Below are 19,470 nucleotides of genomic sequence, written 5' to 3' on the forward strand. Positions count from 1 at the left end.
TCCAGGAAAATATGTGAGGATTAAAGAAAAGTAATTTTAAAAGGCTCCACATAAAATACATATTTTGGTCAAAATCCCTTTCCTCACACAGCAAGGCATCTGCTTGTAGGTGCAAACACACTCAGTCCAGTGACCAGCCGCTGAAGAGATTCCCAGATGTCTTAAAGAAAAATGCCTAACATTTAAAATATGCTCATTACTTCGTGACTTTTCAAGAGATCTACAGTAAGCTGGATAGAGAAGGGGGTAGTTTAAAATGAAAACTTGAATTCACAATGTAGCACATTGTATGCTTAGGGAAGTGCTGCACATTAACTTAATGACATTATAAATGGATAGATTATCCTGAAATTATTTATCTGTACTTAGCAGGCAATATTTACTTATAAACTGTATTATTAAATTGTTTATAAACTCTAAGCAGTCAGCACGGTGCCTGCCCTTTATGTGGCATAGCTGAGCTATTTTAGCTTTATGTGTCCCTCTGCAGGGCACACGCTTGGTATCTATATAGCACCTCCCTTCTTTTTTTAACTGTTCTGCCTTTTGAGATTGGTCTCCATAACTGATTAACACGGAGTGTCTGAGTATACATTTTGTATTAATCCATGTGTTCACAGGTGGGACAAATCATTGCAGGTAGATGTTAGCCATCTAGTTGTCATATTAATCACTGCAACATATGAATGTGCCTGGATGAAAACAAACAGTTCTGTCACTGACCGTATATTCTGAACGGCATTCCAGCATAGAGAATAGGGGTGCCTACTAATATGAATATGTGACTAATTCATATACTAAAAAAGTTTTGTATCTGCTTAGCTCGGCACCCCATCACTTGTGTTTTGTTTGCTTGAGTTGTCTAGTGGTAACAACAAGCAAAATTAGAGTCCCCATTGTCTCTGAATCTACCGATCCCTGAACAGCTGTGTTGTCAATGATCTTTTCCATTCTGTCCTAAATTCCTGCACAGTCAGTCTATTAACTGCCTCAATAAAATGTGTTCAACCGTATAAACTTTATTGAGATCCTTCCATTGGTGGATCCCATTAGGCCACACACCGTTAGAGGTTGGCAGATCGGTGACACTCTCTGTGTTCATCAGGGGACCAAGCCAACAGAACAAACATTAATGACAACAAATTTGCCAGAAATTCAACAGAGCAATATACCACATGGACACATTTGTGAGGTCTCTGTGCTTCAAACTCTGCTCTTAACGTCTCTGGTAGCAAATAATAACACGATATACTAGGAATCTTGGTTATCTCGAAGTGCAATCTGTGCATGCTAGCAATGCTCTGCTAAAGGTGATCTGCACAGAGGGAATGAAACTGGGCTAACCAAAGGAATACGTGCTACCTAAGCTGAGCCAACCGCACCCAAGAGAACGTTCAGCAGATACAGTTAAAACAACTCAAAGGACTGACGAGCAGCTGCTGCTAAGCACAGGTGGTCCTCCAATAAAGGTACGGCAGGCTGGCATTCCGTATATTTCGGGATACTTTGGGGAAAACAGTCGAGACAGGTGGTTGTCCAGGAAGGCTACTCTCCTGTACCGCGTGCTTTGCCAAAACATGTAAAACAACCCCCACATGGATGTTCTTAATAATGGCGACGAAGTATCTGGCTCTCATAGCTGCTGTAAAACCCAGCTTATTGCATTGACTGGCAATAACAAGAGGGATGGCCGTATGGCTAAACATGAGCCAAGCAATATGAAGATCTTCATTAATTCCATTACTGTACCATAGATTTTTCTGGGAAGATTTGGTGACTTCATTCAAACAAAAGGTAGGAGAAACTGAGGCCTGGATATACTTTTTCTGTAAGAATTTTGCACACATATTTTTTAAAAACATATTTTCCCATTAAAGTAAATATATTTTTTAAGTGCCTTCCAGCTAGAGGTTTCATGTTATCATGAAATCCATTCTTTAAAAGCTTTTCAGTAAATGTCAAAATGTTCTACTGGAGAAAGTGTAATTACTATTTGCATAGCAAATAGTGGACCGAGACACAGAAGGATTCAGTTCAGAACCACTCAGGTTGTATCTGTAGCACAGGTTGGAACAGAACCATCCTGAGAGTCTCTGCTGTGCCTTATCAACAGGGTATGAACGGTGCCCGTAGTGCTGCTGTGCTGAGGGATCAGCACAAGGTCTGTGCATCACTAAATCTCTCTTAGTCTCTGTTTTTAAGAGTCTAAATAGGTCTCTGACTGGTTCTCTGCACAAAGGTACATTTCACCTTAAAAATGTTGGCAGCTTGATGAAGAACTTAATGAAAGATTCATTTTTATTTCCCCTCTGACGATCCACCTGTCAGTGTGGTTCTGCCCTGGGAGCTGTACCTGAGCGGTCTGTAAGCCATGGGGTAACCACGAGAAACATTTTGGCAACCTCAGTGGTCTACTCGACCTTGTCTGTGAAGCTACCTACTGCTGCAGGTTCCCATATCACGCAAGAGAGTGATAAATCTTACTGAGAGTTTAAATGCTTCATTAATATATTAATAATTAATAATGAATGGACCTTCTAAGAGGCTTTTGAGCAGCAAATATTAGGCTTATAACTCTTGAATTCCCAATCTGCAAACCCACAGGCTTATCTGTGGTCATTATTTACTGGCTCACATCTGTTTGTTTCTTTGTCTGTCACTATATTTCCTTTATTTTCTTTTCTTTTTCCTGCTCTTTACTTTTAATGTAACTCCTTCCTTCCAGCTGGCAAGAGAGGCTCAGTGGCTCATTTTATTGTAGATGATAACGCCACTCCAAAGAACAGGCCAGTGGGGAGCAGTGAACCACCAGGACAGCTGGCAGCACTGTCCCTTAGGGATCAGAAAGTCACTAAATTAATAGCTAGAAATATGCAATGCAACCAACCTGGAGCTGTGCTGCTGCTGAAAGCATCTTTTGCCTGGCTTGAAGCGCTGTTGATGAGGACACAGATACAGCCATATTCTGCCTCAGCCATCTGATATCATCCCACATGCAAGACAACTGCAAAAATATATCTAGTTCAATCAGGTTTTATTTGCAGCATTTACAAAAGCAGAAATGAAACTAGAAACATTTTGGACTTGAAGAAATCAGTAGATATTGCTAATTTTGAGGCAATGATGCCTAGATAAACATGAAACAGATAGTGAATTAGACACAGAAGTTGTTCTGTAAACGTCATGCACCTATTTCAATTGTTGTTTGGACTATTGTGTAAAATTGATTCACTCTTCTTCAAGGTATAAAAAATAGTGTGAAGATATCTTGAATGATGACATAGCCATTACACCCACTTTAAAACTTCTAGTTATTTCTTTAGGCTCTTCCTCTAAACATTCATAAAACCTCTATGTACCTAAGTAGCAATCATCTATGTAGGATCATATATTTAAAAGACCTAATTGTGACACTGTTAGTGACCCAGTCAGAATTTAACCCATAGAAATGGTTTGTGAAAATTGCATTTTAGCATGAGTCAAGGTAAAGCCCTTCATCATTTAGATTTAATGACGTCATTTCACATGTTCAGAATAATGAGCTAAGGCCTATGCATTGCTAGCAACAAATTAGTAGAAGTAATATCTGAAATTAGGCTCTCGTTACCTTTGTGAACCACAGGAAATCCTGCATAACTGAACTACTGTGAGAGTCATCAATTTCCACAATTGGGATTTGATCTTCATTGGTTACTAGTAAATTGTCTTTGTAAAAAAATATAACAGATAAGTAGAGTCCCCTAAAGGAAGAAGGAAACATTGTCAAACATCTTTCATGTCTGTTCACATCCAGGCCAAATTTTAGTTTAAGAATCATAGATGTTAAGTTCAGAGGAGACAAATCAAATCATCTGGAATTCTGTGTTATATAGATCATACAACTTCAGACAGTGAATTCTGAAAAACATTTGAGAAACATCACTTTAGATGAAGTGAGACTACGGGAATCTAAGCAATTATGAATCTGTGCAAGCCACTGACATCAGTTTTAGTAAGAACGTTGCCAGAGTAAAGGGTACACAATGGAGGCTTTATGCCCTTTAGTAATCAGAAATTTTACTGAAACTTTTTATCATTAATGGGCTTAGTTCTGCCCTCTTTTACCTCAGAGTAAATCTGAAGTAACTCAATTGAAATCACGCGGGTTGTTATGGATTTACATTAGTGTAATTGAGTGTAATTTGGCCAGCATATCTGCACAACTGTTTATAGAGATCATTCCCTTCAATATTTACCCTTGCAATTAGTTACATACGTTAAGTAGTTGCCTTAGGGAATTTAAAGACTCTGGAGAGCTCTTCTGAAAGAATCAAACTCTTATCAATATACAAAGAAGAAAAAGCAAACTGAACACTCCTGGCAATGAAAGAAGAAACAATCCAGCATAAGCAACTCCCATTTGCTAAAGCAAATTATCAAGGCTGAGGGTTGTTTGGACCACACTGGGTTGCAAACGTAGCTCAAGATGTTAGAGAATTCTCGGTGTGTTACTCGTTGCCAGTGGACTATTAAAACATGTTATATGAGCCCTGCATTTTATATTGTGAATGAAATAAATACCATGGTTTCGTTATTGAGCAGCAACAGAGGCTGTACTTCCAAAGTACCTCAGTAACTGCACTTTGTGTTTGCACAGAATGTTCACTGTTACAATTCAAATCCATATCCAACAGTAACAATGAAAAGATTCTATTGATTTCAGTAGGAACTAGAGCATTTTTTTCCTATCAGCTGCACCAGTCTTACATGTATGCGATTTTATCAGGTTATTCTGGTTGATTGCTGTTTCATTGGTTGTGGAATCTTCATATATTTTTAAGGTGCTTTTTGCTGTTACAAAAGGACAACAACTGCTGGCTAAAACTCAGAATGTTTGGGAGATAAAATGGATGACAAACCGTTTCAGAGTCTTCACAAACTTGTTCGATGAATGGAAAAGGTGCTTCAAGCTTCTGGAAACTGATTGCTTGCGACCAGCATTCTGTAATTTAGAACTTTCTAAAATGGAAAAGAAAAAGCAAACCAAACCCAGCAGTTAAATTTCAGTTAGTATCTCATAAAGAACCACTTTTGAACCACAATGCTAAATTTCAGTCAGTGCTCAATATATTCCTTCCAAAAGACATCATTTAAAAACATGCTCAAATGCAACATTTTGCTTATATTTTCTTTATCTTAGCGATACGCAACAGCAAACAATTTCCTTACCTGCAGAAAAATCAGACTTGGTAAAAATGTTTTGCTCCTAGGCAAAGCATAGCTTGAACCAGCACCGTGTACTCTTAATGCTCAGAATGGATATGAATCTTGCAGATTGTCTCAAAAACCCAAGGAGAGAATTTAACCATCAGTCAACATTTTAGGGTGTTGTAATTCCTCAGTTTCTGTCCATATATAGCTTAAGCTTCTAAGAACTGAATGATTGGTGCCCTGGCCATTACTAACATCACAGCATCACCAGTCTAACCAAAGTAAACGCTTTAAGGCAATGACTAGATTGACCCTCGTCTTTCTCTATATCACTTCCAATGCATCTGCTTTTGTTTGGATTTTTTTTTCCCCATCACAACAATTTCCACTCACCTGTACTACTTCAGGGCTTTCACAGTTACATTTGCTCCCTAGTAATCTGGAATCCAAGGGAGAGGCGTTTAACTCATTTGTTCACTTCATGACAAACCTGAGACGGTCTGTGTGCCTGCAAGGATCTCTGGACCAGCTCTCCCACAAGAAGAATTGTATAAATTCAAATATTTTGCCCAATATTCTAAAAAATGTGGTTACATTTTTATACATTGTATTGTTTTTCACTTCCATGAATTAGACTTAATGTCTTTCCTTCTCTCATGTGAGGCCTGAGTTTCCTTGTAAGCCAAAGAAAAATCTCCCAGTAGGAACTGAAAGCTCTGTGAAACAGCTGTGTCCACCGCGTACCTGGGAGCAGATTTTAGAGCGTATGCCAACAGATGGCAGTCGGGAACGTGCAGGATTGTAAAATGATTTTAGTTTTGTCAGTTGGTGTTGTCCACATATGGCATTTAAAAGGAATGGGTGCTAAAACTGCTTGGGTTTGGGGTTTTTTTTGCATTGTCTTGTGCAACATTCCTCCTGTTTAATTATGTTGTTAAGAGAAACAGCAGAAACATTTAATTAAAAAAAATTCAGATATTTACTGTGATCTGAAAAGAAACACATAAAGAAAAATGTAACTATGAAACTACATCTCAGGATCTGTTTTCCAGGATCTCACTGTTTATTTAGATGAAGCATGGATACCCATGCTGAAGTGTGATACCCAGACTGAAGTGTGAAACAGTTTGAGGGACACCCTTCTCCAGAGGGGAAAAATGACTCATGAAGAACTATTTGCTGAAAGCTGCTAATCAGCCTGCTTAGGTGTTTCCAGAGTAACATATTTTACGCTTACCTCCAATGCAAAATAGGAGGTGTCTATCTGTGTCTCCCTAGTGAGTTCTAAGTTTGAACATTTGAAGAACATCTAAATTTGCTCTTGTCAAAACCCCATCTGTAGAAGTGCTCAACATATTTTTAAATGATGAATAAATTTGCACCATAATTTGCACATTGAAAACCATGGAAGGAAGACACATTGTTAGCAGTAATTACCACTCTGCTGAACAGCAAGTACAAAGAGAACAAGATTCTACTGCGGGTGAAATTATACAATTCAGATGTATGAGACTTATTAGATCATCAAATCCATTGTCTTTCCAGTGCAAACTTCTTCTCCATGGCATATTCTCCAATGTGCTGTTCAGTTTAGTTTTAACAGACTCACCCAAATCCAGCACTGCTCCTTTGATGCAACTGATCTTTGTTTTCCTTTCAAAAAATGGGTTTGTTTTTCTATCCGTATCTCCTCAGATAATTTTTGTTTTACTACGAACTTCTTTCAGTATATCACAGTAATGTAAACCAAATGCTACATGAAAACTCCTGTCTTACTCTTTCTTTCTTCCAAGGTTAAGACCAATTTAGGAATACAAATTTCATTCTAATTACGCAACTTTTATTTTCTTCTATATTAAGGATGGAGCGAATGGAAGAGGAAATTGCTGGAGGCAAAGCAATGTAATTCTGTATAAAACACCCAGAGACTGCAGCATTAAAATAAGAGGACACATTAAGAGTGAAATGTATGTTATTGGGCTATTCAGTGGTTTGGGTTTAGTCCACAGCTTTGCAGAAGCCAACTGCAAAAGAAATAACGTAAAACTCGATGGAGACTGTAAACTCTCCTACATTGCTATTTGCTTTTGTTTTACAGTATAGTGTGTCTAGAAGCCAAAAAACACAGAGCTGATATTAGAGGATAATTTGGATCTACAGGAAATGGAACTTTGTCTGTTATTTAATTAACTAATAAATATCGTAGAGTAACCTTTATAGAAAAGCATCAGTAACGACAAAAGAACTTTATATTAATAAATGATATAGCAATAGAGCTGTGAACAACTAGTGGCCAAGATTAGAGAGTTTCCAGTGATTAGACTTCAATAAGAAGCATTGAGACCTGGACTGAAATACGCAATTAACTACAAATGTATATTTACATTATCAGTTTTTCTCTTCTCAGGTAGGATGTATGTTGTTGTTTGGGTTTGTTTTGTTTTGTTTTTCCCCCAGTTTACTGAAATGCAACAGATACTTACAAGCAACATAAGTCAGTTGTAAAAGAAGAAGAACCAAGTTGCATATTCAGGCTGCCAGTGTGCATCTGGGGTCTCTGCTCTGCAGGAATGCCTGCTATGCTGGGCTATTGCTCTGAGGAGGAAGATCATCTGGAATTCTTTGTCCTATCACTAGACAAGCGGGTGCCTCTCCTCAAGTGGGGCAGATGTGATGCAAATGGAATTACCTCAGTGTAAAATTATCTGAAATCCTAGCCCCGCAAATCAGACAGCCCGTGGAACAGCTAAATATCATTTAGGGTGACCCTGCGTAAGGAAGCAAATTAGCACAAGATGAGCTAGATCTGCCTGAAATCCTAGCGGAGGACACAAAATGGGGATTAGAGCTTTCACGAACTTGTGGAAACACATCAGATAGCTGGAAACTTCCAGGCAAATTCAAACTCAGTTTAAAGCTGCACATTTTTAGCACTGCAGACAGCTGACACTGGGATAGTGGAGACATAATTCCAGCCAGAAATTAAAGCAATAAGTAGTGGCCGGACACCTTAATATCTTGAGACCATGATAGGTTCTGTATTACCTCATCTCAAGGTGCCATGTCTTTCAAAAGAAAATTCTGTGTCTCATGAAGAAGCTATTGGTATGACAGCCGTATTATTGAGTGGTATATTTTGGGTTACAAGGCCAAGCTCAGCAGCTGAAACTGTAACAGAAACCTACCTGAACTTCTGTTTATGACTTGGTTCTCAAGCCTGCTTTTGTATATTCTCACTAATAATTACAATCTAAACATTTTAGACGCCCTATGGAATCAGAGATCCTTCTCTTTGTTAAATGCAATAAAACTATGCTCTCTGCTTGTGAATCAAATTACAATTAGAACATTTTTATTTTACCTCTGACTTGTCTAGTAAAACACAGTTCAACCCAATTTCAGAAAGAAAATATCTGGTAAGCATTTCACTGAAGAGTTGGGTTCCTTTCTTAATGAAGCATCACACAATTACTTAATCCACTCAGAATTGTTTAGAAAGAATGATCTACGAGAAAAAAATAGTTAGAAAATACATTTGAAGTATTGCCAGGACATACAATTGTAGTAACTCAGTTATGATAGTCTGTAGCATGGTATTATGAAGACAAATGGGTGACTGTTGTTTGTAATCATCAGGGTTTTCCAGAAGATTAAACATATGAAAGCAAAGCTTCCTAAGTAATTCCCTAGGAGATTTCATCATATCACAGAGCAGGTTCAAAAGCAACAGCTGATCTAATTCCAAAAGCTCTTAAACTCACTGTACATTCCAATGTATTCTTCCTGGTATTTTTGTAAGCTTGTTTTCTCCAGCCCCCGAAATGCAAAGCATAGGGCAAAAGGCAGGCATGGAGTCTGAATGAACAGACTTGGGCAGGAGTTCTGGGTGGAATCCGGGCAATTTCACCCTCCTGGATCACGTAGCACTAGTGCACGGCCGTGCTCTTCCAGCTCCTCTGTATTCTTAGGCTTTCACCTGTGTCATCCAAGTAATCTCAGACTTTTTCAATTGATTTTGCTCAGTTTTTTCCACCTTCCTGCACTCCTCCTCTGCTCTCCTTCAGCCAGCCTGAGCGGCATGAGTGGGGTATCCCTTGGTGAAAAGCCAGGGTGCCAAGAGCCCAGCTTTGGGTCCTGACTGTGCTCACATGGCTTTAATTCACATAGAGCTCGATTCTCATTTATACACCACAGCAAATCGGTTGTTGTAAGTAGATTCAAGGACACTCTACAAACAATGTCCAGCTATTTACTACATCTCTAAAACCAATGAGGAAAACAGAGGTTACAATATTAAATGTCAAAAAGTGTGGTAAAGAGAAGCATGGTAAAGAATGGATAAATGCCCGGCAGGTCCTCAGCTGGTGCATAACAGCATATCCATGCTGATTGCAGTCCATGGCAGTTGAATCATGCTCATTTACATTCATTAAGAATCTAGCTCAGACCTCTGTGTTATATGAAGTGAAAGCCATTATTTGGGCTTTTCAGTCATATATAGTCCCTTAGCTCACATCCTTGATCAAACTGCTCAGATTTCACTAAGGCTGATAAATACAGAATCAAGTTTCAGACTCAAAGTGATGTCATGATTCTTACTCTTTCTGAAAACTCTCTGTCTTCCTTCTTTACCAAATTACTGAAATACAAGGGATTAACATCAGTCACATATTTAAGGCAACTTCCAAAGGCTCTCCTATTATGTTACAATCCCAATTTATCCAAAATATACTACTGTGTAATGCTAGTATTACAAGCAATTATGAGCTTTTTATTTGGTTGGAGGCAAGGGTGTTGCTACGGCTGACTCCACAGTGTAGTACTGCCACATGTAAGCTACTACATCCTCTTTCAGACATGCAAGAAAATGTTCTGAGCTAAACAGATTTACTAGATTGTTTTTATTTATTATTTAAGGAAAAGGAGTTAGGAAATCAACAGAGTTGTCTGTGCTTTGCTTTGAGACTAGGGTTAATTTCTGGAGCAGTGGAATTTTATAAGAAGCAAACAGTGGTGTCAGATTCTCAAAAGGAGGGATTTTCTGCATGTTTGTAACAGCTTCTGTACTGGGCTGGCATGTCAGTAAAACAATGTATACTAAGAATGTTCTCAGATATTCCATCACTTATTCCCTGCTGATGAGGAAGATGGCCTGAAAGACCTGAGATATGCACTAACTTCAGAAAGGAAAAACTGTACCATGGAAGAAAGACTTTAATAGCATGAAAAAGCTGCATAAGCAATAGATACATCATCTGTATTTTCAGTACCAAGACCACCTGCAAGTGATAATGCTTGTATGAATTTTAGAGAAACAACATTTTCTTGCGATATCTCCTTTCCCTTTCCAAGCAACATAGCTGAATAGTTTAAGTTGCTATGGTTACAATGGGTTGTGGCAGACTCCAGATCATCATGATAGTGACATATTTGCACCTAAAGAACAAAGGCTGCATCTTTCAATTTCACCCAGATGACTTTAGCCCCAAGTATTTCTATGATTTTGAATCAACTGATGCAGCTCAAAGTAACAGTCATAGCAGGTGAAGAAAAATGAAAACTTCATGGTTTAACTTTTCAGTTTAAAATAAGTTCCTTTGCAGTGAAGCATTATTCCAGTTAGAAGTTTATTTTAAGAAAATAAATAGTACTTTTCAACAACCCATATAGAACACGAGTTTTTATATAAGCTTTAAAAAGAATGCCAAGCTGTTGCCCTGGCTCTTGAGCTATTAAAGACACAGTCTGTTTCTCATGAATGAAGAGCAAAGAGCTGCCTGAGATTTGAACTCTCTCCTAGTTTTGATCCATTCTATTTGAAAATGTAGCAATCTTATCATCCCATTGCATTGCGCAAGTATTTTTCATTATAGATTGGCATCACATCCCCTAGAGCACTTAGTGTCTTCCATTTGGAGGCAGCCAAGTCCCCTCTTTTGACGCAAAACAGTTGTTAACTCTCTAAAGCATTTCTTTATATGAAAAAATAAAAGAGAGGTCCCTGAAACATTTTAGTGCAATCCAATTTGCAGGAAAAAACAAATTGATAGGTGTGTAGGGCACAGAGGGAGAAAGGGTGTGTCTGTGCTTGTGTGCATTCTAGCTTGCAGATGTTTTCATCCAACTAATTTCAAGGGTTAAGCACAAGATAGCGCACTAAAGTGATTCCAGATGGACCAATATTAATATCTTTCTTTTCCTGATGAATGAGAAGGTATGACCTAGTTAAAAAACTGCTAAAATTACAGGCGCCACAGAGGCTTCAGCTGGTGCCCTACCACAGAGATATTTATCCTTACCTCTGCAATTATAATGCTGATGAGCTGCTCTAACCTGCTGAAGGAGACGTTCCAGGGCCTCAGTGTGTCCCCTGTGCCGAGCTTCTCTTCCGCTGCAGTCTTTCCAGTCTATTGAACAAAGGAAATAAACAGAAATGAAACACAAAGGAGCAGGAGAAGGTTTTAAAATATTTTCTTGCCTCTGATATTTCTTGGCTTTAGAGGAATTTTACATCTGGGCATGCAGGGAAAAATGGCAGGTTTTTTAAAGTCTGCTGTTGTTGTACAATAAGTTTCCTTTGCCTTCTGCCAGCTAGGTAATTAATCATAATGATTATTAACAAAGCACTCACAATCAGCTCCTGTAGTGATTGACTAGACAATGGCTATTTCTCTTCCGTACATAAACGGTCTCTGTTACTGCAGTGTCAGAGCTGTGCTCAGCTGGCATCGTGTTGACACTCTCGGTACCGCACTGAGATCACACTCCTGCTCCTTCTGCGTTTTGTTGAGACATCAGAAGCCTGAATGACTCTCCTATGGTCATGCAGGAAACCGAATGCAAAGCAGAGAATGAACATCTTCCTACAACCACAGCTAGCTCTGTAGTCACAGAAACACACTCAGAGTAAAACTGCTTTTGAAAATCTACTCCCAGCAGAGGCCCAACAACTGCGGGCAATTCCTGCCCTGGAGCCTCCGGTCTGCTCAGCACTGCACTCGTGAGGCAAGAAGCTGCGATTTGTGTCCCTTCAACCTTCAAAAGACTGTTTCACTCATTTGCTGCTAGCTACAATCTCAGTCTTGGTTTTAAAAAACCAGACAATCTCATCACAAACAGGAGGATGAAAGTGTGTGTATCAGAGAGGAGCTTTTTAATTCCAGACTTGGCTACTTTCATTATGACGAGAAAAAAGTATTGCACCAATTTCCTGATTCTAATGATGGATCAAGGTATTAAGAGATCTGTCTGCCTCCATCTTTCTGGCATATAGGCCATGTACATGTTCACAGTCACCAGCAAACAGTTTGTTCACTCATTACATATACAGATCTGGTTTCTAGTGCAAGTTTGGAGTCAGGGATTCCTTCCAAGGGGCTCATTATGCCAGGGATAGAAATGTGCATTTGTTGCCATTTAGTATAGCGGCTACAGTAAGCCCCATGAAAGAGAAGACATTTGCTATCCTGATAGCCCGTGGGCAGTGGTAACAGCTGCGGAGTGGCTGTGCTGCATGTTGTGTGTTACTGTGGACATCAAGGACCAGCTGCATTTATAGCTCTGTGTGGGGAGGCCAGTTCCTCCATCTCCTGTGAGCAGCCAAGAGGAATCAACTGGAACTCACCAATCCCAAAGTGCTTTGATGGCATCAAACTGGCAGTGTTTGGAACAACCTGATTTCTCTGTCCCAGTGGTTTCCAAACTTTTTGAGCCTCCAGATTGCTGACTACCTTAAAAATGACATGGAAACCAGACCAGCTTCCCTCATTGTTCATCACTCACATGCAAATGAATAAGCCCAGAAATGCTCCTACCTACTATGATTTCACAGATCAGCTGCACAACACTGGCCACCACTTTCCAGGCTGCTGCTGTGTGCAGGGGAAACAGGAGGACAGTGGCAAGTACTCACTGTCATGCTACACGGATACATCTCCAAGGTTGTCTCTAACTTTTGATGCTCTGGGTTTGGAATGGATCAGGGTGAAGCCTTGAAGCTTTCATTTCCCTTGCATATTTTTCTGGCTGCCGTTACAGACAACTTTGTAGAGTATTAATGTATTCACATTTAATTTTTAGCTTAGGGCCATATTTTGTTATGCAACACGGGTGTAATTTCAGGTTGCTGCCTTCTTGCCAAGCACAAATCTGCCAGTTTTCAAAACCAGAGGTGAAGAGAGTCACGTGGATGAGGAAGCTCTGCACCCAGTAACTGCAGCAGTAAATAGCATCTTGTCTCTCAAGCTAATTTTTTTTATTGAAAGAATTTACATTTAGGCCCTGATGGTCTCGCTGTAAAGCTTAAGCACGTGTCACTAAGGATACTTAATGAAAACACCACATCCTTGCCAGCTATCCAAATACAGTGAGCTGAGTCATCCTAAAGCCTCTGTGTCCACTAACAAAGAAAACATACATATATAGCCATGAAGAAACATTTCTCTTTGCCATAAACTCACAAAAAATCCCATGTACATCAAGTGATGCTCCTGCTCTCCTACACAGAAACCCAAAAGACCTTGTTACCTCGGCTGCTTTCAGAGAAACACCCACCATGGCTGTGGCAGGCACTTCAGCAGCTCTGAGCAGCTGCACGTGACAACATGGCCCTAACGCCAGCAAGTCAGGGACTTTCTGCTGCTCTAAAGCCCAGGATCCCCGAGACACTAAACATGGGAAATGAACTTAATTCTCTTCATAGTTTTTGTGTAGATACACTGAAATCTGCAGAAAAACTTCCCTTGTATATGAAAACCTTGGAACTGGAACATACTGTCAGATTTCAGAAGGTTAATGACAGTGGAGAAGGAATAGACAGGGAAGACAATGCAATATGCTCAAAGCAGAAGGTCGTATCGTACAAAGCTACAGTCTTAAATGCCAACTGTCCTGCTAGGGGTGCCCTGGTCTGTGGAGATATGTGGGCTGAATAACTAGCAGCTACTGTGAAAGAGTCTGTTTCTTAGCTGATGTCAATTTTTGGTTTGTGGAGCCAAATCCCTTGCAGTTGTACCTGGGTATAGTCAAGGTAATTGCATGTCACTAAATTATTCAAAACAACTCCATAGTAGTGAGTTATCCACATAGTCAAGAGCAGAATTTTGACCCACGATTGTAGCACTTTTTTGTTCTCAGACAGAATATTTCTTTAGGCTATTTCTGGCTTTATTCTGGGGTAAACAAGAGCAAAACTGAAGCGAAACAGGACAATGGTACTGCAAGAGCCTCATTTATCCAACCCTCTCTATTATGACTACTGAGAATAGGTACAGCTTGCTTTATTTTCTCACATTAGCATGCAAGATTATTAAATTGTTACATTAGCCTGATAAAAATAAGTGCTAATGCAATAGAATGGAAAGTCCCACTTTATTGCATTAATCAATACAAGGGAAACTGTAATATGCTGAGCCAGTTTGGCATTGAGCACCAAGTCTGCAAAAGCAAGTAACAATACAAAGTGATTATAATAGATTAAAAATTACAAGTGAAAAATCATTGTCCTAATGGAGTATGAGAAAACCTGTCACAGATTTGAAAAGGAAGGAAGGCTTTTGGACATGTTTGGGATATTGTACTGCTTATGGGCTAGATGCTGTCAACATGCGTGTCCACACTGGAGTATTTTACTTACAGGACACTGTAAGAATGGTCTGGTGAATGGGATCTATAATGCTACAAGGCAGAATACAAAATTACATATGATACATGTGTTTTGGTTCCAGCAGTACAGATTTAGGTTTTGATCCATTCAGATACTAACAAATGAGGTTCCATATAGCAGAACTCTATTAAGAGAAATGAAGGTCAAAATACTTCTCTTTTTTCTTAAGTGTTAGTGACTAGATGACAACATTCTGTCAAAGGACTAGAGAAGAATAAAAGCTTAGACAAACAAACATATATGATTATTCTGCTTATTTTGGGGGATTGGAAGGATATCTGAGTTTTATTTATTTATTTCGCTCCTAGATGACATGGCAATTAAATCATGAGCTCCAGGACGTTTGTCTTTTTCTGTTCTTTGAAGGTGGAGAAATTCTTACAAAGCAACATCACTAATCAGACTAGGAAGGTAGACAAATTCAACCTACTTGAAGGAGAAGCATATGCAGGAGTAGATTTGCGTGGAGGCCCCCATCCTCTCATGTTGTATGCTGAAACGTGGACATAATACCTCTGGCCCTGCAAATGGAAACAACTGGAGTTATGGTCTTTGGAGAGTATAGACAAACACACAGTAAGCACTGTTCTCAACATGTGCCTATGGAAGCAACTGTGCAAGCTTGCTTGGTTTTAACTTGGGAATAGTGACTCTGTTTTGCTGTTAGAAAATGAGAAACAGTAAATGCAGATTGTGGCTCAGCTCCCTGGAAGACAGTGTGCTTCAACTCAAAGATTTCTTCAGATAAATGCTAGAAAAAACAATTTTTTTTTTCTGTTCTATGTAGAGGGTTTTATATTGTGCCCATTGCTTGTTCTTTAAAGTTAATTCTCTCATTTTGAGAGCCTGTGCTTTGGGGCACTGGCCAATGGTCACATGCAGAGCTCCCCCTGCTCTAACTCTGTAGGTCTGATCCAGTGAATTCACTGGGGAGGCTCCAGCTCCACGGATGCTGGATTGGGCCCCTCTAATGATGTTTCCAGCGGAAACAGAAGTATTTTGAGCAAGCTTTATTTTCATCGAATATTTTGTGAATCAAAATTTGTTTGCACAAATGGCCCTGAACAGCATGTAGAGAAAAGACTTTCAGACACGTGGTCAAAATTATTCTGCTTAAGAATCCATATGAATATTCATCAATTTTCTCCATTGCTGACCCGGTTCTTACCAGTGTAAAATATTTATACAAAAATAAATAACAAAAATGAAAATGACTGCCAACGTGTGTATTCCTGGAAGAAGTAGAAGACAAAGAACTGTTATTTTAGCCTGTGATCCAGAAAACAGTAGCTTTCACTCCCATATTTCCTGATCTCCCCTCAGCATGACAACTTCTGAAACAAGTCACGCTGTCTGTCTATTCCTTTGTGACATTTGGATTATGGATACCAGACGTATTATGCTCAATGACTGGAACCTGTTGCTAGAAGAAAGGCACTCTACAGCTATTCCCAATAGTCATGGATGCAAACTATCAGTGTCTGTCTATCACTGCGGCGGCACAGAACATCAAGATCTAAACGAGTCATTTGGCACTTACTGTTCTGAGACCTGTGATGGTGCACCTCAAAGACTGAAGATTATCCATAATTATTTCACCAAGCAAAGGAGAAAAGTCTTCTGAAGAGCTCCATTCCACTAGGAAACAAATAGCAGGAGAAAATCGAATCAGATACCAGTCCAAGCAAAGAAATCGAAGTACTCGAATCACTCACAGGTTAAGTTTTCTTCTAGAAGTTTCACATTCCATGTGAATACTAAAAGTCATGTTTAACAATAATGTTTAGCAAAATTTCACACAATATTTAAATTGTATCTCGGTGTATGAAAGAGAAAAGCAAAATATTGCTGAAAATCTTTTCAGGGAGGAATGCTTAAAAATACACTGCAATACAAATGACATTCAGTCAACATTTGCCCTCATTTAAACAAATTCCTTTTAAAGGAAGAGAAGTAGTGCAAAAGAGTCGGTAGAAGATTTGGACCTGCTAATGCAATTTGGCAGTTGGTGCATCCAAACCACCAAAAAGCACTGGTTTACAAAGGGATCTGCATGGGTAGGCATGGGCAGAGTGTCCTTTTGGCTCTGCTGGTCCACAAAACTCTCATCGCCCTGGCTGATTTGTGTAGAAATATCCTTCTTGGATGAGCTCTGGCACTCACTAGAGTCTCCTAATTGGTTTCAATGGGTTCTGGCTCCCTTGTCTGACCCTGATTCTGCTGTGGTCACTGAAATTACAGAGTTCCACAAGGACCTATTAAGTCATGTCCCCTTTTGAAGCGAATTAAGTGGTGCTGGGCTGACACGTCCTTCCCAACCTGTCCTGCAGCCTCGGTTACAATGGTACCTTTGCCCAAGTCCTCCCATCATCTTGTACCGGTGCCTCATATTCCTGCTTAAAAGGTTATGAAATTACAAGTCCTGCTGTCACTGCTCTTCCTCAGTACTTGCAAAAATTAACATCCATCTACAGTAGTATCCAGCAGACCATGAAAAACCATGAAAAAAAAGGATATATGTAAGTGGGTAACTGACAGCTGCGGGTAGGAAAACAGCCTCTTTTCCTTAAATTATACTTTAGTAATGACAGGTACCATGATTATAGTTAAGGTTAATCCCAGGGTCATACCTCTGGAACTTAATAACTTGTACCTTCAGACTCGAACTTGCATGAAAACCTATGAAAATCGTAGTCAAATGAATCTCTTAAATTACTCCACTGTAGACATGGGAAAATCCCATCAATTTTCTGGATTTACACCAAAGTAAAGAATTCAACCCAAAACTTTCCCTTTTAGATTCACAAAATAGTTTGTAGATACTTTGTTTGCATATAGTATTGGAGTCAACAATTTAGAAGATATCAGAGGGTATAGATATTTTAATTTCAGCATGTGGAATTTTCATCTTTTGGCTGTGCTATACTGGTATTTTCACATTAAAAGAAAAAGGCTTCACAGAATTTCTCGTTCAGTATATAGAACATTTAACTGCCAACACATTTTTCTAAAATAGCCAAGTATCAATAGCACAACTCATTTTTCCTTTCTCTCCTAATCGCTCCTTTTCTCTGATTGCAGTTTGTGAATGCACAGCGTGTTCTGCAACGTTTTTGTGTTTGCTGAAATGAAAAGGATATTGTTTTTGTCTATTATCTTTGAACTTTTCCAGCGTATTTTGCCATGGGTTCTAAATACCTAATTACTGCCACCTTTTTTGGAAGCTATCTATGTACATCAGTATGAAAATAGAGACTGTTATGGTACCGTGTTGTAGGTTTTTATTGACAACTTAATTATAAGAATGCTTATATCTACCATTGAACTGTCAGAGTTTCAAGGTTTGTAACGACACTGTATTAAATCGTTGAGTATACATGCAGCAAACTTAAGACATGTTGTCTGTTTTCCAGAAGGATGAATTGGAGAAACCCTGTTCTAACTGCTGAACATGTTATCACCATGTTTGCAGTCACTTCAGATACCATTTTGTTTTCAAAGGTTCGTGTAAAGCAAGATTGTGTCACTCAAGACAGATTCTGCCAACAAATCCTGTCTTCGTAGAAGCCCCCAGGCGTGAGCGAGGGTGCTGCCCAGCAGGAGGGGCAGCGGTGAGGTCGCACTTTAGGCAGCACAAAACAAAAATATGTGTATTTTAAAACCTCACATTTAGCAAAAAAACCCTGCCCCCCAGTTTTGATTAAAATTTCCATGACTGAAAAATAAATATTTTTTGAACAGCTGTGTTGGAATAGTGCCTTCTTTCCCCCCATGTTTCAAAGTACTCCTGAAAACATATCAACAGGATACACTGAAGCTTTGCTATTTTTGACAAAATGTCATTCTCTGACTCATGATATCTGTCATGAAGAAACTCACAACAAATTTTGGAATTTTTTGCTTCTGATTTTAACAAACTTTTTTCCCCATCATTTTACTGCTACAAGTCAGAAGAGGATGACATGATATCATTTTGAAGAAATGCAAATCAACCTAAGTCATTTATAATTTATTAAGTTTAGATCTCCTGTCATACATTGCCAGATTTCAGCTTTCTACCATCGTGGTTGTCTAAAAATAATACATAATACTCGACTATACTAATTCATCAGGTTTTAAACCTTTTAGAAGGATGTGAATACCAGTGCCCCTATTTTATAGGTGGGAAAATGAAGGCAAGGAGAGGTAGAGCACCTTGTTCACTCAGCAGGCCCCAAACCAACAAGGAACAAATTCCTGTGACCTATATTACATTTATTAGGGCAGCATTACTCACACTTTCTGGCTATGTGGAACATTTGGAGCTCTTTCTGGTACCAATACAAAGCTAGACATCCCTTTTCTTACCCTTGTGATTAACCTGGATCTAAAAATTATGTAACTTTGTGCATGAGCAATGTATCATGAAGGTTTTTCTAGGTTTTTACCTACTTTCTGAGAGGGAGCTCTAGGAGAGACTGTTCTGGTAGTAACCAAAAAATATCAACCATCTGTGTAACTCTAAAGTACTTGGGACTTTAAGACAGAACAAAAGGCTAGCTAACCCCAGCGCTTTAAAAGTCAGGCATAAAAATGCTTAAGTAGAAAAATCTGAAGATGAAGAGGGTCCTTTATAA

General features: G+C 39.1%; 1 protein-coding gene across 1 annotated transcript in view; it reads right to left on the reverse strand.

Moving 5' to 3' along the window:
- The window catches only part of ANKFN1 (ankyrin repeat and fibronectin type III domain containing 1), a 56,668-nt gene that overhangs the window by 15,098 nt on the left and 22,100 nt on the right, over positions 1-19,470 (reverse strand). The window contains exons 7-12 of the mRNA XM_065648015.1: positions 16,395-16,492; positions 15,285-15,375; positions 11,490-11,597; positions 4,899-4,998; positions 3,608-3,740; positions 2,888-3,004 (exon numbers count right to left, since the gene is read on the reverse strand). Of these exons, the coding sequence (XP_065504087.1) occupies positions 2,888-3,004; positions 3,608-3,740; positions 4,899-4,998; positions 11,490-11,597; positions 15,285-15,375; positions 16,395-16,492 (647 nt within the window). The remainder of the gene's footprint in view (positions 1-2,887; positions 3,005-3,607; positions 3,741-4,898; positions 4,999-11,489; positions 11,598-15,284; positions 15,376-16,394; positions 16,493-19,470) is intronic.

The sequence above is a fragment of the Caloenas nicobarica genome, chromosome 18 (genome assembly GCF_036013445.1).
Source record: "Caloenas nicobarica isolate bCalNic1 chromosome 18, bCalNic1.hap1, whole genome shotgun sequence".
NCBI lineage: Eukaryota > Metazoa > Chordata > Aves > Columbiformes > Columbidae > Caloenas > Caloenas nicobarica.